The sequence below is a fragment of the Oncorhynchus masou genome, unplaced genomic scaffold (assembly GCF_036934945.1).
Source record: "Oncorhynchus masou masou isolate Uvic2021 unplaced genomic scaffold, UVic_Omas_1.1 unplaced_scaffold_2432, whole genome shotgun sequence".
In the NCBI taxonomy this organism is placed as follows: domain Eukaryota; kingdom Metazoa; phylum Chordata; class Actinopteri; order Salmoniformes; family Salmonidae; genus Oncorhynchus; species Oncorhynchus masou.
The window spans coordinates 1-23,327 of NW_027008885.1; the positions used below are offsets into that span (position 1 = coordinate 1).

Below are 23,327 nucleotides of genomic sequence, written 5' to 3' on the forward strand. Positions count from 1 at the left end.
TGATCCACATTACAGGTTATGAGGTCTAAATAATGTGCTGTTCTGACCCAGAACTCTCTGTGATCCACATTACAGGTTATGAGGTCTAAATAATGTGCTGTTCTGACCCGGATCTCTCTGTGATCCACATTACAGGTTATGAGGTCTAAATAATGTGCTGTTCTGACCCGGACCTCTCTGTGATCCACATTACAGGTTATGAGGTCTAAATAATGTGCTGTTCTGACCCGGACCTCTCTGTGGTCCACATTACAGGTTATGAGGTCTAAATAATGTGCTGTTCTGACCCGGACCTCTCTGTGATCCACATTACAGGTTATGAGGTCTAAATAATGTGCTGTTCTGACCCGGACCTCTCTGTGATCCACATTACAGGTTATGAGGTCTTCACTTTTCCTGCATGCAATGTGAAGTCAATGTAATATTAATCTCAGAAGTGTTCAAGGATAAACACATGGGGATCGGTTGTGTTTTCCCATGAAGCTTTACAGATCTATGGACAAACAAGTAGTTAAAATGATCCCCCCCCCCTGTCAGCAGCCTTCTCCTGCCAATCGCCCTGTTCCCGAAACTGGAAGTCAGAATTACATGCAGCCGATTGCTTTATGATCATCTGTCATAGAGATGTCAAAGTATCAAACCCCAACTGCTGAGCTGTTGTTGATACTCCAATTTCATCCCATACAGTCGACAGCAGAGTCACAAGAAGTACAGTCTACCAAAGCAACAGATGAGTTACGAGCCCAATATGGCCATGTTCAGGGGTCAGAAATACATCCAGCTTCCACAGCAATCTCTAAGGTAATTTAGCATTGCTTCGTTGCTTTGTTGGCAGATCTGCTGCTATTTGAGCCGTGTTCCAGAGGACATTAACGTATAGGGAGCAGACTTATACCTGATATGGCTATTAAACGGACCAGTCAAATATCTGCTTATTCTTGGACAGCTTTATTTGTAGACTTTCAAATGTAAAGACAACAGAGATTGTAGAAAAATATAGTCAAGGACAAGTAAAGTCCATGTTTGTGTGTGTAAAACCTGTAATATAAACACATGTGTTTGTGTAGTTTTACCCTGTCTAGGGTTTTTTGTATGTTCATGGGGTTTTTAGCTAGTCTTGGTGTTTATATGTCTATGGTTGCCTTGATTGGTTCTCAATCAGAGGAAGCTGTTTATCGCTGTCTCTGATTGGGGACCATATTTAGGTAGCCATATTCCTTGGATAGTTTGTGGGTTGATATTCTATGTTTAGTTGCCTGTTTGCACTAGTCATATAGCTTCACGGTTCATTTTGTTGTTTTGTATAGTTTTGTTCAGTGTTCGTTCTTTTCATTGAAAGAGTTATGTACGCTTATCACGCTGCGCCTTGGTCTCCTCATTATGACGACTGTGACACTAAGGGGTTAATCAGGGCAAAGTTTGCATATATAGACAGGTATTGACCCCTCCATGGTAGCAGGATCTTGTCTATTTTTACAAGTTTTCTATTGAAATTCATTGTGAAGAGTTTCATTTATATATATCTACTTCACTGTCAACCCATTTTATAAGTAAACTGCAGGGTAATGTAAAAGCTGTATTTTGTAAAGCTCCTATACATAATATTGTACACTTATCATAATTAGGTTTTAGTCCAGAGAGTACATAAAAGTTATCTTCAATGAGACATTGCAGGGATCTAGCTTGCAGACTTAATATAAAACTTGAGTCATCAGCATAATAACACATTGTTTTTAAACCTTGGATTTCTAATCCTCTAATGTTGTTTATATGATCTGATTTTAATAGCTTGCATTTTGATGGCCTTAACGAATAGATATGGTGACAGCAGACACCCTTGTTTCACTCCTCTTGACAATTCAGTGTTTGATGGATCGCCGGAAAAGAGCAGGAATAGGATATTGTAGGCTACAGTCCAAGCTATGTCTACCAATGGTGCGACTGCTGTCGGCATCCAAAGATTATCCAACTTGAATAAACGCTTGGAGGTAAGGATGACAGTAGTGGTGTAGTCTACGGCGATACAGATATCACTTATTATTGATTTCTACATAGCGCAATGATGTCAATAACACTGCTGCTCTCTCATCAATAAGTGCATCAATGACGTTGTCCCCACAGTGAGTGCACGAACATAGCCCTACCAGAATCCATGGATTACAGGCATCATCCGCACTGGCTAAAGGGCAGAGCTGCCGCTTTCAAGGAGCGGGACTCTAACCCGGAAACATAAGAAATCCCGGTATGCCCTCCGACAGAAACCATCAAACAGGCAAAGCGTCAATACAGGACTAAGATCGAATCTTACTACAACGGCTCTGATGCTCGTCGGATGTGGCAGGGCTCGCAAACTATCACAGACTACAAAGGGAAGCACAGGCGAGTGCTGCCCAGTGACACAAGCTTACGAGAAGAGCTAAATTACTTCTATGCTCGCTTCAAGGAAAATAACACTGAAACATGCATGTGAGCACTAGCTGTTCCAGACGACTGTGTGGTCACGCTCTCAGCAGCCGATGTGAGTAAGACCTTTAAACAGGTCAACATTCACAAGGCCAGATGCATTAACCGGATCTGTACTCCGAGCATGTGTTGACCAACTGGCAAGTGTCTTCACTGACATTTTCAACCTCTCCCTGTCTGAGTCTGTAATACCAACATGATTCAAGTAGACCACCATAGTCCCTGTGCCCCAGAACACTAGGGTAACCTGCTTAAATGTCTACCGACCCGTAGCACTCACATCTGTAGCCATGAAGTGCTTTGAAAGGCTGGTCATGGCTCACATCAACACCATTATCCCAGAAAAGCTCCACAGATGATGCAATCTCTATTGCACTCCACACTGCCCTTTCCCACCTGGACAAAAGGAACACCTACGTGAGAATGCTATTCATTGACGACAGCTCAGAATTCAACACCATAGTGGAGCATGTTGAGAGCTTCAAGTTCCTTGATGTCCACATCACCATCAAACTATTATGTTCCAAGCACACCAAGACCGTCGTGAAGAGGGCACGACAAAACCTTTTCCCCCTCAGGTGACTGAAAATATTTGTAATGGGTCCTCAGATCCTCAAGAAGTTCTACAGCTGCACCATCTAGAGCATCCTGACTGGTTGCATCACTGCCTGGTATGGTACCTGCTCGGCCTCCGACCGCAAGGCACTACAGAGGGTAGTGCGTATGGCCCAGTACATCACTGGGGCCAAGCTTCCTGCCATCCAGGACATTTATACCAGGCAGAGTCAGAGGAAGGCCCTAAAAATTGACTCCAGCTACCCTAGTCATAGACTGTTCTCTCTGATTCTGCATGGCAAGCTGTACCGGACTGCCAAGTCGAGGTCCAAAAGACTTCTCAACAGCTTCTACCCCCAAGCCATAAGACTCCTGAACAGCTAATCAAATGGCTACCCAGACTATTTGCATTTTACATTGCCCCCCCACCCCTCTTTTACGCTGCTGCTATTCTCTGTTTATTATCTATGCGTAGTCACTTTAACTCTACCTACATGTACATATTACCTCAATTACCTAGACTAACCTGTACCCCCTGTATATAGCCTCCACATTGACTCTGTACCAGTACCCCCTGTATATAGCCTCGCTATAAATATATAAATCTTGTGTAATTTGGTCAGATAATCGATTGCCATTTTTTTCACGTTGTCTGGCTACATTAGACTATTGTGCCCGTTTTCTGGGACAAAATTCAAATGAAAAAAATGTTGTATCCTGAGAACTTTGTTCTGAGAATTTCCGGCCCAGTCACCAAAGTGTTCTCTCTCAATTGCTACCATGTTTATGTTACCATCTTGCTTCTCCTATTTGTTTCTTATCGAAACATTTCAATTTGGGCATGTTCATATAGGCCACTTCCCCTGAGTGTAAAGGGTTAAAACTATCATGGATGATTATAATAGCTTAGTGTATGAATTGTGTAGTTAAATTTCTCCATCCTCATCCCTGGTTACCAAAACAAGTGACCTCTTTATTGGGGTGTCCGCTTTGATGTGGTTTAAACCCCAGATTGCTCCTTTAGTTAAAGTACAGTATTTTTATGGTATGAAAAACTGTTTTCTGAGAAATAATTCCACAGTCACAAAGGAAGTGTATGTAGGCCGACATGTTTTTAATCAATACTCAACATTTTACCATGAAAATCATATTTTATGAAACACAGGAAATTGACAAGACTTTGGTCTTGTTTATTCAGCTTCTTTTCCCTGTAAGAAGAAAGAAATAACAGAATGGATCAGTATTAATAATGAACATGATAAATATACCAACACTTGGTAATAACATAATGGATCAAGTATTTAAGACTCTGTGCTCAGCTTGATTTTTGAGTGATTGTAAAAGGTCAGTATTGACCTCTGTGAAGGATGAATCATAGGTGGTGTTGATGTGGTCATGTTTGAACATGAGTCAGGTGTAGGTTTAGCAGCACTTCTATACCTTTCCAGAGTCACGGGTCTTGGCTCTGAGCTTGTTGACCTGAGTCTCAGCGATGTCAGCACGCTCCTCAGCCTCTTCCAGCTCATTCTGAACCTTCCGGAACTTAGACATGTGCTGGTTGGATGCTTCCTCCTGGGTGAGGAAAAGAGAGGAGAGCAAAACATCAGCATTGAAAGTTTGAAGCTTCAGGTACCAAATTAGTATATATTTTTTATTTTAAATCAGCACCACCACCAGACCAGATCCCAGCACCACACAAAGCTACAATAATATTTCAACCCTCTCTACTTTAAATGTTACACATAGGAAGAGGAGTCACATACATTTCTTCAGAAATTACTTGCACTATCAACTGAGTGATGTTGACGGTTGTGCAGTAACAACACTTCAACTAAACTGACTAAACTTTTGTAATGTCTCTAGGGACTGTAAGCTCTCAGAGTATTTGACTAAGTCTGTGACTCACCGCTTCCTCAGCCTGCCTCTTGTAGGCCTTCACTTTCATCTGCAGCTTATCTACCAGGTCCTGAAGTCTGGCGACGTTCTTCTTATCCTCCTCAGTCTGTGGGAGAAGTTACAAGAATCAATAGTCCATAGTTTAACACACAAACCAGTGTGCTTTAGTGTGTGCAGAATGCACTTTCTCTTACCTGGTAAGTGAGCTCCTTGACTCTGCGCTCATACTTGCGGACTCCCTTGACTGCGTCGACACCTCTTCTCTGCTCGGCCTCCACCTCAGTCTCGAGCTCACGCACCTTTGTGGAAGAAATAAAGGTCGGCATTTATGTGAGGTGGTGAAGTCAGACGTAACAAATCTTTGTAAAACAGAGGAATCTTCTTCTACTGGTCAAGAAATGTTGTCTGCTCCTATGTACTTTTACGATTTTAATTAAAGGGGTCTATAGTGAAAACAACTACTTTTCATGATGTAGGTGGGTTATTGAGAGAAAAAGCCAATACACAATGCCCCTGTTTATTTTCATATGATCAAATACATTTCCAGCAATCTGTTTTTCAATCCACCCTGCTGTTAACTCACCCTGGACTCCAGTTTCTGGAGCTGCTTCTTGCCTCCCTTCATGGCCAGATTCTCAGCCTCATCCAGACGGTGCTGCAGGTCCTTGACTGTGACTTCCAGGTTCTTCTTCATCCTCTCCAGGTGAGAGCTGGTGTCCTGCTCCTTCTTCAGCTCCTCAGCCATCATGGCCGCCTGGAATGGTAGTTAGTTTCATTTATGCACCAACTGGCACCAATCATAAAGCTCCTTTGGGATCTTGGTGTGGTTAAACCAGCCCAGCGACCGCTGGCCCTTGGGGACAAATCAAGTTGATGTAATTCAAGGACTCACGTCAGTGATGGCCTTCTTGGCCTTCTCCTCTGCATTCCTGGCCTCCTGGACGATGTCGTCCACCTCTCCCTGCACCTGAACCAGGTCAGTCTCCAGCTTCTTCTTGGTGTTCGCAAGGCTGGTGTTCTGAAGGAGGAAACAAGGCGATTTGTTTGACTCTCAAGAGAACTTACAAGTGAGAAAGAGAAAGTCACAAGGCTGAAATCGTGAAAATGTAAACGGTATGCTTGGTTGAGGTTCATTAGAAATGGCTTTTGACCCATACCTGGGAGTGCAGCAGTCCGACGCGCTCGCTGGCGTCCACCAGCTCAGTCTCAGCCACTTTGCGGCCTCTCTCTGTCTGCTCCAGAGCAACTCTCAGCTCCTCGATTTCAGCCGCCATCAGACCGTTTCTGCGCTCCACCATGGCTGCCTGCTCCTTCATATCCTCTGCGGCGCGGACGGCATCATCAAGGTGCAATTGGGCATCCTGGGGTTCACAATTACATAGTATCATTAGACTTGTGGAAGTAGGGGCGATAGGATTGGTAATAAGGGGGAATGGGGGATAACTAGTCAGTCGTACAACTGAATGCCTTCAACTGAAATGTGTCTTCCGCAATTAACCCTCTGAATCAGAGAGGTGAAGGGGTCTGCCTTAATCGACATCCTCGTCATCGGCGCCCAGGGAACAGTGGGTTAACTGCCTTGCTCAGGGGAACAGTGGGTTAACTGCCTTGCTCAGGGGAACAGTGGGTTAACTGCCTTGCTCAGGGGAACAGTGGGTTAACTGCCTTGTTCAGGGGAATAGTGGGTTAACTGCCTTGCTCAGGGGTACAGTGGGTTAACTGCCTTGCTCAGGGGAACAGTGGGTTAACTGCCTTGTTCAGGGGAACAGTGGGTTAACTGCCTTGTTCAGGGGAACAGTGGGTTAACTGCCTTGTTCAGGGGAACAGTGGGTTAACTGCCTTGTTCAGGGGAACAGTGGGTTAACTGCCTTGTTCAGGGGAACAGTGGGTTAACTGCCTTGTTCAGGGGAACAGTGGGTTAACTGCCTTGTTCAGGGGAACAGTGGGTTAACTGCCTTGTTCAGGGGAACAGTGGGTTAACTGCCTTGTTCAGGGGAACAGAGGGTTAACTGCCTTGTTCAGGGGAACAGTGGGTTAACTGCCTTGTTCAGGGGAACAGTGGGTTAACTGCCTTGCTCAGGGGAACAGTGGGTTAACTGCCTTGCTCAGGGGAACAGTGGGTTAACTGCCTTGTTCAGGGGAACAGTGGGTTAACTGCCTTGTTCAGGGGAATAGTGGGTTAACTGCATTGCTCAGGGGAACAGTGGGTTAACTGCCTTGCTCAGGGGAACAGTGGGTTAACTGCCTTGTTCAGGGGAACAGTGGGTTAACTGCCTTGTTCAGGGGAACAGTGGGTTAACTGCCTTGTTCAGGGGAACAGTGGGTTAACTGCCTTGCTCAGGGGCAGAATGACAGATCCAGCAACATGTTGGTTACTGGCCCAACGCTTAAACTACTAGGCTACCTGCCCCCCCAGTGGGGAATAGGCATGTTCATTGGTAAAAATGTCCCCGATATCCCTACAGTATATTAGTCTACTATAATATCCCTACCTTCCTACAGTATATTAGTCTACTATAATATCCCTACAGTATATTAGTCTACTATAATATCCCTACCTTCCTACAGTATATTAGTCTACTATAATATCCCTACCTTCCTACAGTATATTAGTCTACTATAATATCCCTACCTTCCTACAGTATATTAGTCTACTATAATATCCCTACCTTCCTACAGTATATTAGTCTACTATAATATCCCTACCTTCCTTCAGTATATTAGTCTACTATAATATCCCTACCTTCCTACAGTATATTAGTCCACTATAATATCCCTACAGTATATTAGTCTACTATAATATCCCTACAGTATATTAGTCTACTATAATATCCCTACCTTCCTACAGTATATTAGTCCAGTCTACATTCCTACAGTATATTAGTCTACTATAATATCCCTACATTCCTACAGTATATTAGTCTACTATAATATCCCTACCTTTCTACAGTATATTAGTCTACTATAATATCCCTACCTTCCTACAGTATATTAGTCCACTATAATATCCCTACCTTCCTACAGTATATTAGTCTACTATAATATCCCTACCTTCCTACAGTATATTAGTCTACTATAATATCCCTACAGTATATTAGTCCACTATAATATCCCTACCTTCCTACAGTATATTAGTCTACTATAATATCCCTACCTTCCTACAGTATATTAGTCTACTATAATATCCCTACCTTCCTACAGTATATTAGTCTACTATAATATCCCTACCTTCCTACAGTATATTAGTCTACTATAATATCCCTACAGTATATTAGTCCACTATAATATCCCTACCTTCCTACAGTATATTAGTCTACTATAATATCCCTACCTTCCTACAGTATATTAGTCCAGTCTACATTCCTACAGTATATTAGTCTACTATAATATCCCTACCTTCCTACAGTATATTAGTCTACTATAATATCCCTACCTTCCTACAGTATATTAGTCTACTATAATATCCCTACCTTCCTACAGTATATTAGTCCACTATAATATCCCTACCTTCCTACAGTATATTAGTCCAGTCTACATTCCTACAGTATATTAGTCTACTATAATATCCCTACCTTCCTACAGTATATTAGTCTACTATAATATCCCTACCTTCCTACAGTATATTAGTCCACTATAATATCCCTACCTTCCTACAGTATATTAGTCTACTATAATATCCCTACCTTCCTACAGTATATTAGTCCAGTCTATTACATTCCTCTGATCTATTCTTTTCTACTGATTCACAAACAAATCCCTCCCCATGTTCAGGTTGTTGAGCCTGATGTCCCAGTCCCTTTACCTTGAACTGTCCCTGGACGTTCCTCAGCTGTTTCTGGGCCTCAGCGGCCTGCCTGTTGGCGTGGCTCAGCTGGATCTCCATCTCATTCAGGTCTCCCTCCATCTTCTTCTTCACCCTCAGGGCGTCATTCCTGCTCCTGACCTCAGAGTCCAGGGTGCTCTGCATGGAGTCAACCACCCTCTGGCTGTTCCTCTTGATCTGCTCCATCTCCTCGTCCTTCTCAGCGATCTTCCTGTCCACCTCACCCTTGATCTGGTTCAGCTCCAGCTGCACACGCAGAATCTTGGATTCCTCGTGCTCCAGTGTGCCCTGGACAATGAGAAGCAGTCAAGCGAATTGTGCTCAATATATTAGGATGTGTATTCCACAAAGAATTAAATACTGTGTATATGATGACAATATAAACCAATACATGAGCATTGGATTGTAGTTGGTATAGGCAAGCGTAACACTGCTATTCCAATCAAACAGCTGTAGTTTGTACCTCAGCCTCCTCCAGAGCGGTCTGGATCTCAGACTTCTCTGTCTCCACGGTCTTCTTGGCCTTCTCCAGCTCATGGATGCTCTTGCCAGTCTCTCCGATCTGCTCAGTCAGGTCAGAGATCTCCTCTGCACACACAAACACAGAAGCTGTTTAGACTTGGGAGATTTTCAGTGGATATCACCAATGCACTGAAGTTTATAATGAATCATAATAACAGATAATTAATGAACAGCACTTCATACTGTCTTGCAAATCTAATTGCCACCAACATCATTGGGTTGTTCAAAGAATACCAATTACAAGTTCCAAAAATATATATATTTTAAAATGTATATAAAAATTCTGAGATTGTGTAATAGCGATTTTGATATAATGTTGATGATTCCAGTCGATTCCATTTTCAAACACTGGTCAAACATCATGCAAAAAGAACTGCTGTGAAATGCTCACGTTGCAGGTTCTTGTTCTCTCTCTTCAGAGTCTCCAGATGATCCAGAGCCTCCTCGTAGGAGTTCTTCATCTTGAAGAGTTCAGTGCTCATTGAGCGAGCCTCCTTCTGAGCTCCTTCCAGCTCAGCCTGGCCCTCCTCATACTTCTGCTTCCACTCTGCCAGAACCTGGGGAAATCCATGGGATTTTCATTACAACTCATTGATAGAGAGTTTTCAATCGGAAATATGCTACAATTATAATACAACTGATCAAATAGCAGACAGAAAATATCAACCGAGAGTGAGGTTTATAAATGTTCACCTTGTCAAAGTTCCTCTGCTTCTTGTCAAGGTTGGCGGCCATGGCGTTGGCTCTCTCAACGTCAATCATGAGGTCCTCCACCTCTCCCTGCAGTCTCTGCTTGGTCTTCTCCAGGGAGGCACACTTTGAGTTGGTTGCCTCAATGGTCTCCTCAGCCTCCTGCAGACGCTGGGCCAGCTTCTTCCTGTTGGATAACAGCGGGTGGTGTCATGGTGAGTAACTTGTTGTGAAACAAATATTGCACTCGATATTGAAGTAACATTTTCTCAGATCCCCTACCAGCCTCACCATCCGCACCATTTATTTTAGTCTTTGCTATTGAGTGCAACTCACTTGGCCTCCTCCAGCTCCTCTGTGCGTTGGATGGCATCAGTTTCATACTTAGTCCTCCACTGAGCCACCTCACTGTTGGCCTTGGACATGCCGCGCTGCAGCTCTGCCTTGGCCTCCTGCTCCTCCTCAAACTGCTCTCTCAGGAGATCACAGTCATGGCGGGCAGACTGGACACCATGGGCCAGTGCGTTTTTAGCCTGAGAGATAAAGAAAGACAAAGAGAGATTAGAGAGGGAGAGTAAAACAAATGACAGTAGAAGTCTCTGAGGGAGGTGTAGAAACAGTCTGTGTAGATAAAGCTCTAAACTGGAAGGTGGTTTCCATTTAGGATGCCTTACCTTGACCTCCTCCTCAATCAGTCTCTTCAGCTCCTCCACCTGCTGGGTGAAGGCCTGTTTGCCTCTGGTCAGCTGAGACACCAGGGCTTCCTTCTCCTCCAGCTGGCGGCCAAACTCACCTGACCGGGAAAGAGGGACATCTTGTTATGGGGACTCTGCTCTCGAAGATTGACATTTTATTTTGAGGAATCGTAGTGCAGAAACTGTGTGGACTGAATTTACAGCCCCGACACATGTTATTGTGTACTACTGAGGTGAACTATACTGGTTTGTTGTTCATTGTTGAAGGTACCATTTTCTGTAAGGAGTCTGGCCCTCTGTCCGCTGATGTCGTTGACCTGGCGAGCATTCTCATCATTCTTCGTCTTGAGCTCGCTCAGCTGGTCCTCAAGAGTACGGCACATCTTCTCCAGATTTCCCTTTTAGTGAAACATGTGGGACTGTCAACTTCAGTTATTGAATAGTAATTTAGTTGACCCTCAACACTGCTTGACCAAAACATCACTACTCACCTTAGCCTTGGCGACAGCCTCCATGTTGCTGGAGAGGTCATCAATCTCCATCTTGTACTCGCTCTTCTCCTTCTCCAGCTTCTGCTTGACGCGCTGCAGGTTGTCGATCTGCTCCCCGAGCTCAGCCACACTGTCGGCCTGCTTCTTGCGCAGAGCGGCGGCTGTGGCCTCATGCTGCAGGGTGGACTCTTCAAGATCACGACGCAGCTTCTGGAACTCAGCCTCGCGCTTCTTGTTCATCTCAATCTGAGCAGCAGTGGCGCCTCCGGCCTCCTCCAGTCTCTCGCTGATCTCCTCAAGTTCCCTGGAGAGATCGGCCCTCTGCTTCTCAACCTTGGCCCTGGCAGCACGCTCAGCCTCAATTTCCTCCTCCAGCTCCTCAATACGGGCCTAAAACAGGTGGTAAGAGCAGGGGGAATGAACCAGGAACCAAACTAACAACGGTAAGAAGCACAATCTTTACATAGATTAGAAGCACCAGCAAGAAGCCCCATCTTCCATCTTACTGAGCCATCAGAATCCACCAGGAAGAATGTGTGCTACCAGAAGAAATGTGTCAGTTATTTTCCTGTACTGGAGCTTAGATCCTCTACTGTACCTGCAGTTCCTTGATCTTCTTCTGCAGCTGAGCTCCCAGAGACTGCTCATCCTCTATCTTGCTGAGGAGCTGGGTGGTCTCAAACTCCTTCCTAACAAACACAAACACGTTGATTATAAAGTTTGTTTAGGTTAGACAGTGTAAAGGGAGCCTAAGCTAACATTCACTTTGCTTTTAAGAATCACATATAAAGACTATTTCATGATTACAAGAATGAGCCAAGAAGAACCATTATGTTGATCAAGATGGCAGGGAAAACTGTAGTCATTTATTTGTGTTTACTTCTTGATTTTCTCATCAGACTGCTGCTTGTCATTCTCCAGGTCCATTATGGACTCCTGGGCCAGTTTCAGATCTCCCTCCAGCTTTCTCTTGGCTCTCTCAAGGTCCATACGGAGCTTCTTCTCTTGCTCCAGAGAACCCTCAAGCTACAAGATATAAACAGACATGTTAGTCAAATCTAAACAACTGTAGATAAAATCATCTTGCATAATATCACGGCCAGAATGTCAAACTCCACTCACGTCGTCCACTTGCTGTTCCAGCTTGGTCTTGGCCTTGGTCAGAGTGTTGACTTTGTCCTCCTCTGCCTGCAGGTCGTCCAGTGTCTGCTGGTGGGCCTCTTGGAGGGCTTTCTTCTCCTTGGTCAGCTTGGCAACACTCTCATCCATAGACGCCATCTCCTCTGTCAGGTTTTTAACCTGAAAACGGCCACAACAAAATTTGTTTTTGGTCACTTCACCATAAGTGGTTTTAATTAAATGGATAATAGAAATGTGTCAACAAGTACTGTACTATAGATTCAACACTACATGGCACTGTACTCCATGCCAGTGGACTGAATGGAAATCAGAAACGAGGGGGGAGCAGAACATGTAATGAATGTGGGGAGGACACCACAACTGAAATTACACTATTTTGTGTCTTCATTTTTACTGCACTCAAAAAAAGACTTGAATTACAGTTCTGTTTTGAGTTGATTATTCTTTGGATTATTGTTTGGTTAGACTGTCTACAAGACCTTGTTTTCAGTGGCGTGCTTCTCCTTCTCCACTTTGGCCAAGGTGAGCTCCAGGTCATCAATGTCCTTCTTCAGCTCAGAGCACTCGTCCTCCAGCTTCCTCTTCTTGGCAGTCAACTCAGCATTCATCTCCTCCTCATCCTCCAGCCTCTCAGTTGTCTCTTTGAGTTTGGCCTCCAGCTGGATCTTGCTCTTGATGAGCCCCTCACACCTTTCCTCAGCATCGTTCAGATTCTCTGAATCCTGGTTTCAGAACAGGAGAAAAAAAGGTGTTTTCACTTTGTATCAAAATATAGACTTAATTTCATCAAAAAAGTCAGAGCAAATCAATTTAAATGTTTTAAATATAAATATATACCATGGGCATTTTCTTGAGTTAGCCACATAGCGATTGTGTTAGTGTCTGTGTACTTGTGTGTCTAAATGTGCTCTGATGAGGGTTGTTGCTCACTCACAGATGCGACTTGAAGCGCCAGGTCATTCTTCTCCTGCACCATGGCCACCATCTTCTCCTCCAACTCCTTCTTCTTGGCCAGAGCCTTGGCCAAGTCCGACGTCATCTTCTCATAGTTCTCCTTCATGTTGGCCAGCTCCTTCTCAGTCTCAGCGCTCTGCAGCAGGGGCTTGATCTTGAAGTACAACTTCATCCATGGCCAGGTTTTCACATTCATGAATGAACGGATGTTGTACTGGATGGTGAAGACGGAATCTCTGGTCCACAGAAAGGATAGAGTGACATGGTGAGTGACATGGTGAGTGACATGGTGAGTGACATGGTGAGTGACGTGGTGAGTGACATGGTGAGTGACATGGTGAGTGACATGGTGAGTGACATGGTGAGTGACGTGAGTGACATGGTGAGTGACACGGTGAGTGACACGGTGAGTGACATGGTGAGTGACATGGTGAGTGACATGGTGAGTGACATGGTGAGTGACATGGTGAGTGACGTGAGTGACATGGTGAGTGACACGGTGAGTGACACGGTGAGTGACACGGTGAGTGACACGGTGAGTGACATGGTGAGTGACATGCTTAAAGATCTCCTCCAGTGTTTTTGTTTTTTACTTTTCCTGTGGAAGACGATATCCCAAGTATAAATACAGTAAAGTACACACACTAAAGGGTAAAAATATATGTCTGGAAGAAAATAGTTTTTTTTTTTTATACAACTGCAAACTTCAAGGAGTGGCATTCCCAGTATTCCTTAACTGGAAAAGTACAAAATAAAATCATTGGAAGAAGTCTTTAAAGCTACATTCTGCGATTCGAAGAATAACAAAACGGGGACCCCAACACTTTTTGCGTACAGCTGAGGAATGAGGCTAGGGAAATGTAATCCCTCTTAAATTTATATTTATTATGCATTACATACAGGAGGCTGACAGAATTGTTTGCCAAGATGTCTACTCTTCCTCACCTCCTCTCCATCATCTTGGTGAACTCTCTCCTCATGAGGAATCCACGGCTGAGAGCCTGGACCATGCCGACCAGAGAGGCCAGCTTCTCATCTCTCATCTCCTCCAGGACACCCAGCAGACCGGCTTTGAAGAACACCTGACACAGGTTGACATGGTCAATTATGGAACCACAGTCAGGTGGTAACAGATAGAAAGGTTGAATCCAAAGAGAGGAACAAAACCACTAGATTGATTTGAACAACATAAACGTTGTAATCCTTACAAACAAACCATGAGATAGGTTCGTTATGAGTTGTAAGTTATTGTATAGTTGTAGATGAATAATGTACACTGATATAGATAACTGCAGACATATCATTCTGACATAATGCACAAGATAATGAATTGACTACAATGTTTCTTCACATTTTTAAGAAATAATTACAAGATGGATAGATCAACTGGAGAGACATTTAATGGTTAGAGTTTAAATTATCATTGAAGTTGTGTTTTAGTTGGCATCTTTTGCTGGGGGTTTTTTGACTGACCTTGGTGTGTCCAAACTTGTAGTCCTCGTGATTCACATCAATGGACCCAAGCAGCTTCTCAGAAGCCTTCTTGTTGTCCATGAACTGGCCCTCGGGGATGACGCTGGCATTCAGTACTTTGTACCTGAATCAGGAGAAATGTTAAACATGAGTCAAGTTGTAATGGGTTGGTTAAGCCTATTCTGATGCTGGGAAAACCCTTGGAGAAGATATTTCTGTGTGTGTGTGTGTGTGTGTGTGTGTGTGTGTGTGTGTGTGTGTGTGTGTGTGTGTGTGTGTGTGTGTGTGTGTGTGTGTGTGTGTGTGTGTGTGTGTGTGTGTGTGTGTGTGTGTGTGTGTGTGTTTACCTCTGCTTGAAGTCAGCATAGATGATTCTACTGGGGAAGCCCTTCCTGCAGATCCTGATCCCCTCCAGAACACCATTACACCTGAGCTGGTGGATAACCAGGAAGTTCTCCATCAGACCTGGAAACACAAACCAAGTCTCTTTAAATACTCATAAACAGGTTAAAGACGGGTTTGTTAGTGTTACTGATACTGTACTGACAAGATGTCATATTTAACTCAACATCTATTTGTACCTGGAGTCTTTGACTCGTTGGGGATCAGGCAGCGTACAAAGTGAGGATGAGTGCTCCTCAAGTTGGTCATCAGCTTATGTAAGTTCTCCTGTAGGAGGGTTACAAACCATGTTCTCAGAAATCATTTCTGATAGTCACTACAGCTGAATATCCACATTTTAAAAGCTCACCCTGAACTGGGAGGACACAGTCTGCATGGAACCACCCTTCTTCTTGCCTCCTTTCTTGGTTGTATCTGTTATAATGGAGAAAAGTTCAATATAATTATAAATGAGAGGGATCTCAAGTTATCTTCACACGTATCTTAATGCAAATGCTGCCAATGAGATTGTGTAAAATAACACCTATTGTATGAGTAAATTAACCCAGTAAATCACCCTGACAAATTGTGATACATTTAAAGCAGCAATCAGCAGTTGAAACAATAACAAAGCATGCTCCCTGCCCCTGTTTTGATAAAAAAAAACTGAGAGATGGTCTGGAGAAATGTAACCACTCAAATTTATAAACAGATCTATGTATTCAAGGACTGACCATTCATGATATCAAAATGATAGTTTTAATAATGTTTTGAGGCTGTGAAGTGCATGTTTCCCTTTACTTTGCTTACAAGCATACGAGTAAAAGCTTATATTTCGGCTTCTGATGGGGTACAACGGCTGAACTAAGCTGATGTTCTTCAACAAAGTTCAAGAAAGTTATGTTCCTCATGAACGAACGGGTACATGTCTTCAGTCCACAAATGGATGTAGCAACTGCAGACTGACCCTTTAAAGAGAATAGGACTGATTTGTAACTAGTTCTCCATGAAATATTTTGATGTTCTGCTCGTCTTACCCTCAGGTGGGGCAGCGACATACAGGGTCGCCATCAGTTTGACTGAGGACTTCCCGTACAGCTGAAGAACTGAGTCGTTCAGGGGGTCCTTGTTCTTCTCCAGCCAGCCAGTGATGTTGTAGTCCACAGTGCCGGCGTAGTGAACCAGGGAGAAGTGGGCCTCTGCCTTGCCTTTGGCTGGCTTGGGCTTCTCAAATGCCTTGGTTTTGCCAAGATGCTGGGAGTACAGCTTGTCCTTGAAGGTAGTGTCTGAAGACTTGGGGAACATGCACTCCTCTTCAAGGATGGAGAAGATGCCCAATGGCTTTATGAAAAGGGATGTACATCAAATTAGTGATATTTACATTTAGGTTCACATGTATTCCTTTAGCAAATACGCTATTATCAGAGTATCTTCATTTAGTGGCACAATAGGAAACATATTGAGTTCTCAACAGTCGTACCATGTGATAATATCTCACATCACTCCATTTGAACTTTGCTGTTGAGGTCCATTATAATCCTGACAGACAGCTTACCTTCTCAATAAGCTCAATGCAGGCAGCCAAGTCCATGCCGAAGTCAATGAAGGCCCAGACGATTCCCTCCTTCTTGTACTCCTCTTGTTCCAGGACGAACATGGTGTGGTTGAAAAACTGTTGCAGTTTCTCATTGGTGAAGTTGATGCACAGCTGCTCCATGCTGTTGTACTGTTGATGGAATTTCAGAAGGGATCATTTCATCATCATACAAGGCTGTAATCCCTCTCAATCACAACTAATTGTCTTGTTCTGGTCTCAGACTCACATCAAAGATCTCAAACCCGGCAATGTCGAGCACACCGATGTAGAACTGCCTTGGATTCTTGGTGTCCAACATCTCGTTGATACGGATGACCATCCACAAGAACATCCTCTCGTAGATGGACTTGGCCAGAGCCGAGACTGAGTTATTAACCTGCAATAATAATACCTCAAATGAATACATGAGATATTGACCATGTCAAGGGACAAGGTGAAAAGAGCTTGGGGAAAACATCATCACTATTCAAAACAAGCAATTCACTCATCACCAAAATATTTCTGGTGCTCAGAAAATGGTAGAAGCTGTGTTTGGCCACCTTACCTGAGGCACAGTCTGTCCCTTGGTCACATACTCGTTGCCGACCTTCACTCTGGGGTAGCACAGAGCCTTCAGCATCTCAGCTGAGTTCAGGCCCAGCAGGTAGCCGATTTTATCAGCCACTGGAGAGAGAACCAACAACAACAGACTCAGAAACACAAGATTACCTGATTCTGATGTCACACCGACAAAATGTCTAGGTTTTGACCGGTCCAGGACTACCTGACATGATGACTCCTTGCTGTCCCCAGTCCACCTGGCCGTGCTGCTGCTCCAGTTTCAACTGTTCTGCCTTATTATTATTCGACCATGCTGGTCATTTATGAACATTTGAACATCTTGGCCATGTTCTGTTATAATCTCTACCCGGCACAGCCAGAAGAGGACTGGCCACCCCACATAGCCTGGTTCCTCTCTAGGTTTCTTCCTCGGTTTTGGCCTTTCTAGGGAGTTTTTCCTAACCACCGTGCTTCTACACCTGCATTGCTTGCTGTTTGGGGTTTTAGGCTGGGTTTCTGTACAGCACTTTGAGATATCAGCTGATGTACGAAGGACTATATAAATAAATTTGATTTGATTTGGACCCACAACCATAATTTTAAATCATTTCTGGAGGTTGGAATTTGGTCTCTATAAATGATCTCCTGCCAGACTTTGATGAGGCTCTGTCTGTCTTACATGAGTGGGACTGGGACTTGTATATCTATGAGTGGGAATGGGACTAATGTTTACATATTGTATATCTATGAGTGGGAATGGGACTAATGTTTACATATTGTATATCTATGACTGGGAATGGGACTAATGTTTATATATTGTATATCTATGAGTGGGACTGGGAATGAGACTAATGTTTATATATTGTATATCTATGAGTGGGACTGGGAAATGTTTACATATTGTATATCTATGACTAATGTTTATATATTGTATATCTATGAGTGGGACTGGGAATGGGACTAATGTTTACATATTGTATATCTATGAGTGGGACTGGGAATGAGACTAATGTTTATATATTGTATATCTATGAGTGGGACTGGGAATGGGACTAATGTTTACATATTGTATATCTATGAGTGGGACTGGGACTAATGTTTACATATTGTATATCTATGAGTGGGACTGGGACTAATGTTTACATATTGTATATCTATGAGTGGGACTGGGACTAATGTTTACATATTGTATATCTATGAGTGGGACTGGGACTAATGTTTACATATTGTATATCTATGAGTGGGACTCACCCTCAGTGCCGTCTGGCTCGGCCTGCTCCTCACGCTGCTTCTGCTTGAATTTCAAGTTGCCATGGTGCAGTACAGCTCCTGTCAGCTTGTAGATGCTATTTTTCTCATCATTGCTGAAGCCCAGGATTGTAATGGCATCCTGGCATTAGACAGGAAGTACAACAGTGATGAACTGAACGGTAGTTTGTTCACATACAGAACACTACAGTTCTGTGCTCTCAGCAGAACAAATGAGATGGATACATTTGACTGGGTTCTCAGATCCACGTGATTACACTTGACCAACACTGGTAGATGACAGCACAAAATGAATTTTAGACTAGAGATTGACACGGGAACAGGAATCCCGCGGGTTTTTGCGGGTCCTCCGGGATTCTGGCAGGAATGGGAGTGAAGTTCTAGAATCAAGTTCGGACAGGATCAACAGTCCACAGGAGCTGGCAGTACATGTATAGTTATAAATATCGTTTTGGGGTGGAAATATATAATGTGTAGAGTATTTCATTACAATTTATTTTTATTTTTACGAAATACATTGTAATTTCCCCCTCCCCATCTGTCGGCTCACCCTCCCGGTTCACTCCAGTTGTAGCGGGTCACAACGCTACCTCAGATACTAACCGACGTTTGTAGACTAAATGACAAAGCCTTCAGAGGAATTGCAACATCTTGTTGCAGCGAAGGACCCTTCACTAACAATATTAACATTAGAGCCAAGGGAAATGGCGATGTTTTTGTTCAATTTGATGTGCTTGTCTCTGACAATGACGGTACCTAGAACAAGTCTTGTAAAAGAAATGCTGCGGTGTAACGTAATCAAATACGCAACAACAAGAGAGCGGGACAAGCGGCCTGATGCCGCATTGCTGCTCTCCTCCCAACAACTTTATCGTCAAGCCTGATTGTTCGTGTATTTAACTAAACCCGTAACGTATGAGGTGAAGAGTGAAATAAAAATGTATTGACTTATGCAGTAATGCCCGCTCAGGTTTATTTTTTATGTTCATGTTGTAAATGTTCATATGCGGCAGTGTTCAGCTGTAGGTTACTGTGGTCTGTCCTCATCCTCCAGTTTCAATCCATCTACATTTAGGTCGTTTAGAATATGTTCTTATCCAGGGCGATTTAGGCCTACAAGTTAGTGCATTTAACTAAGATAGGTAAAACAACCACATATCACATTGCATTGCTGAAATCATTTAGCATACTTCCTAAACAAACACAATAGCCTACATACTGTATTTCTGTGCGCAAAAATGAGCACTGGACGGGACAAGAGTGATTTTTTTTATCCGGAAGGGACAGGAAAGTTCAAGGGTTGAAGAACGTTTGCTGGATCAGGACAGTACAGGACAAAACATTGACAGGACAAGATGGGAAAGGAATGAATTTTCACTCCCTTTGTCAACCTCTATTTGACACAGTTCCACAGTGACTTAGTGGAACTCTCTTGTGGATGTCTTACATGTACAGTATGGGCCTCAAGGTGAAGTGTGAAGGCATGAAGAGTTCCTTGAGGCACTTGCATAACTAACAACAAGGCAGAATAAAACAAAATCCATGAAAATTCCCAGCTGCCACCAAGTTGGAATTGCACAGTGCATTCAGTGTGTATGGTGGTCCTACCCATTCCATATATAGAACATGATGAACCCTTTGTTTGACTCACGTCTGTGGCATCCAGCTCTTCCTTGTCGTTGATGCTGGCCACAGTGATCTGTCCCTGACTGCACATGGGGAAGTCGTAGGGGTTGGTGGTGATGAGCGACATTTCTATGGACAACAGAGGATGTCTTGTCAGTTAAATCTCTTAGAATTCTACTGTCCTACCTTTACAGTATCTCTCCTTTACTCAGTAGATGGACTCAAGGATGTAGTATAAAATAAATAGCATCAACTGAGACTCGTGGACTAGTGCACCACAGTCCATTACCTGATAGATATTTCCAAAGACCTGACCCATATCAAGATGCCTTGTTACCGTGGATGTACTCATTGTAATAGTATTTATAATGGAGGTAGGAAACATTCCCCCTGAACCTCTACTTTGCCTCACCAATAATGTCAGGTTTGTGATTGGTCATCATCTGGAAGAAGATGTGGTAACCTCTCTCATCGGGAAGCTGGAAGGACACTCTGGACTTCTCGAGCAGGTCTGAGAGAGAGAGAGAGAGACAGAGAGACAGAGAGAGAATATGAGATAAAATGATGTGATGATATGCTCTCCGAATAAGAATATGTGTGAATTTAGGAAATCATTGAGAAACAATGAAAATCAACTCACAGGTCTCAATGTCAGCTTTAGCCAGTTTGCTACCTTGGAAGTGAATCCTGATGAATTTACCCTAAAGTCGAGCATGGGGGTTAGAAAGAGGTTAACTAAATACATCTAACATTTTACTTTGATAGACTCCTTTAAATGTTACAGTTTGTTGGACATCTATTGATACAACAGAAGGGAAATACTGAAATACATTTGTCCAATATTAGATAACTTTCCCAGTGTGCCCTTCATACTTACGAAGCGAGACGAGTTGTCGTTCCTCACTGTCTTGGCATTACCGTAAGCCTCCAGCAGAGGGTTAGCAGCAATGATCTGATCCTCAAGAGACCCCTGATTGAGACAAACACAAGTTGCTCAGAAACTGGTAAAGTGGTAAAGTTAGTTATTCTCGATTGCTTGAAAACATCCCACCAAACTGACATGTGTTAAAATGGCACTTAGAAGCTGAACATACCTGCATTTTGCTGGGGTCTACTTCCTTCTTGACACCAGACACTGCAATGGTGGCAAAGTACTGGATGACACGCTTGGTGTTGACAGTCTTTCCTGCACCGGATTCTCCGCTGGTTAACATGACAGAGAAACAGGGGTTTTAATCACATGTTCGAATGTCAGATTGGCTTTCACTAAGAAATAACATTGAAAAATACACTGTTTTCCTACATAAATTAACAAATATCCCCACTCATCAACTCATTTCTATGCAATGCCTAATCCATTCATAATGTCATGTGTTTTCATCACACCCAAGTGTCCCAAAATATTGCAGTAGAAACCCTTTCTCAAGTGAGATTTTAGTAAACAACTTACGTAATCAGGACGGACTGGTTCTCCTGGTCTGTAACAAAACAACATATTGATTATCATACTCAAGCAACATTATGGGGACATTATTGAATTCATAGCATCATCATGGATTTCATTTTGGAACATTTTCCATTCAAGGCCAGTGAAATCAGATATTACCAGCAAACTGTTCTAATGTAGAATAGAAAACAGTAGATACATCTCTAAAACATATTTTAACTTCCTTCCATCCATCCATCCATCCATCCATCCATTAGAGCTCATACCAATCTGCATGAACTGAAAGGCGTTGTCAGAGACAGAGAAGATATGGGGTGGAGCCTCCATCCTCTTCTTCCCTCTGTAGGCGTTAACAACCTCCATGTCATACACAGGGAGCCACTTGTAGGGGTTCACCGTGGCACAGAACAGCCCAGAGTAGGTCTGGATGAACGAGAATAAATGAAATTAGGGGATGAGAACAATCAGATTGACATTTGCCTGGATTGATGTGAGGATGTGGGTGTACTATGGTATAGTAATGTAGGTCTACTGTATTGGTCTGTTTTGGTTTCTACCATGACTTTATGTGTAGTACTGTATGTGTGTGTATGTTTATACAGGTTTCTTACATAGATCATCCATGCTGCATAACGCTCTTTGAGGTTATACAACACAGAGGCTTCATTCAGGTAGGTCATCATGGCCATGTCCTCAATCTTGTCGTACTTAGGGGGGTTCATCTCATAGACATCTGCATCTTTGAACACTTTTCCTTCCTGAAACAGTCAGAAATCTAGATTATACACAGATCAAACTGGACAGGACTGAATGCTTTTAAAAACAAATATATATATAAAAAAAACTGCATACCCCATTTAATCCGACTACTTTGTTATCAACCACTGACACATACAAGGTGATACTTAACTAGTCAATATAGAAAATTCAATGCCAATTTTAATTAGCAGCGATAAACAGGATGTGCTTGAAGGTTATATTCTGCTTACAAAAAAAACTAAGAAATGCTTATTAATCAATATTTGTTTACTTATTTAATTTGTACAATTGGCATGATACAAATGAAAAAAGTGTCTGCACAATCTTCAATTCTTTTCAAATCAGGCTTACCTCCTTAGTGCCGTTAGGATTCGTGACTGTCACAGTACACTTTCCTTCAGCCCTGGCAGTGACCAAACCCTTAAGGTAAAGCTCCTTGGTGTCTGCGACATAGCAGGCGTTCTTTGAATCAAAGGGTGCGGTTTGTGCCTCCATCCTCTCCTTCTCAGGCTTACGGAGGTATATGGCAGCCTTGCCGTAGATTTGCATCTCCGCGTCCGTACTCATGGTGACGGATCACTGGGAAAGAGGCGAAACAAGAAGCATGATTGACTCTGTGGTGCTTCCTCCACAGTCAACAGAGTTGTGAGTGGTTTCTCTCACAGAACATTTGTCACTTTTCTTATGAAGACTCAAACTATGTCTCACCTTCTTTTCCCCCTTCTACAGATGAATTTGTACTTCTTGGAGAACCCTGGGAAACATTAGGGTGGTGTGAATAAGTCTAAAGCCTCTATCATTTAGCCCCCGGAGGGCCAGAAAACATAATTCAACTCAATCATGACAACCTTGTCCAATTAAACTACAGGTGACACTAGTGACTTTCATTGTCCTGGTGACAACTCCCTTAACTACACATTCTGACAAGAATTCCAATAAATACCCCCGAAAACCCAGTTACATTATAAACCAACCCCTCCATTTATAAACAGCAGGAGCACCACTT

At 43.1% G+C, this 23,327-nt stretch overlaps 1 protein-coding gene across 2 annotated transcripts; it reads right to left on the reverse strand.

The window, feature by feature from the left end:
* Window positions 1-4,146: 4,146 nt before the first annotated feature.
* Window positions 4,147-22,888, reverse strand: LOC135533532 (myosin heavy chain, fast skeletal muscle-like). Of its 2 annotated transcripts, none has more exons than XM_064960811.1 (39): window positions 22,700-22,888; window positions 22,174-22,320; window positions 21,829-21,985; window positions 21,566-21,593; window positions 21,210-21,318; window positions 20,993-21,085; window positions 20,756-20,816; window positions 20,528-20,626; window positions 20,141-20,244; window positions 18,472-18,610; window positions 17,225-17,343; window positions 16,907-17,056; window positions 16,639-16,809; window positions 16,121-16,424; window positions 15,454-15,518; window positions 15,284-15,371; window positions 15,050-15,167; window positions 14,703-14,826; window positions 14,175-14,311; window positions 13,210-13,465; window positions 12,755-12,997; window positions 12,258-12,434; window positions 12,016-12,161; window positions 11,734-11,824; window positions 11,136-11,525; window positions 10,916-11,042; window positions 10,624-10,742; window positions 10,286-10,482; window positions 9,953-10,136; window positions 9,651-9,816; window positions 9,201-9,325; window positions 8,717-9,025; window positions 6,072-6,275; window positions 5,807-5,932; window positions 5,498-5,668; window positions 5,109-5,213; window positions 4,925-5,020; window positions 4,459-4,590; window positions 4,147-4,226 (listed from the first exon to the last, which is right to left on the reverse strand). In XM_064960811.1, the coding sequence occupies exons 1-39, from the start codon at window positions 22,886-22,888 to the stop codon at window positions 4,209-4,211; spliced, it is 5,784 nt and encodes a 1,927-aa protein (XP_064816883.1). In that variant the 3' UTR covers window positions 4,147-4,208. The 2 variants fall into 2 exon arrangements, with proteins under 2 accessions (XP_064816883.1, XP_064816882.1); XM_064960810.1 differs by having other exon boundaries at window positions 15,454-15,564; window positions 16,140-16,424; window positions 22,673-22,888.
* Window positions 22,889-23,327: the final 439 nt, after the last annotated feature.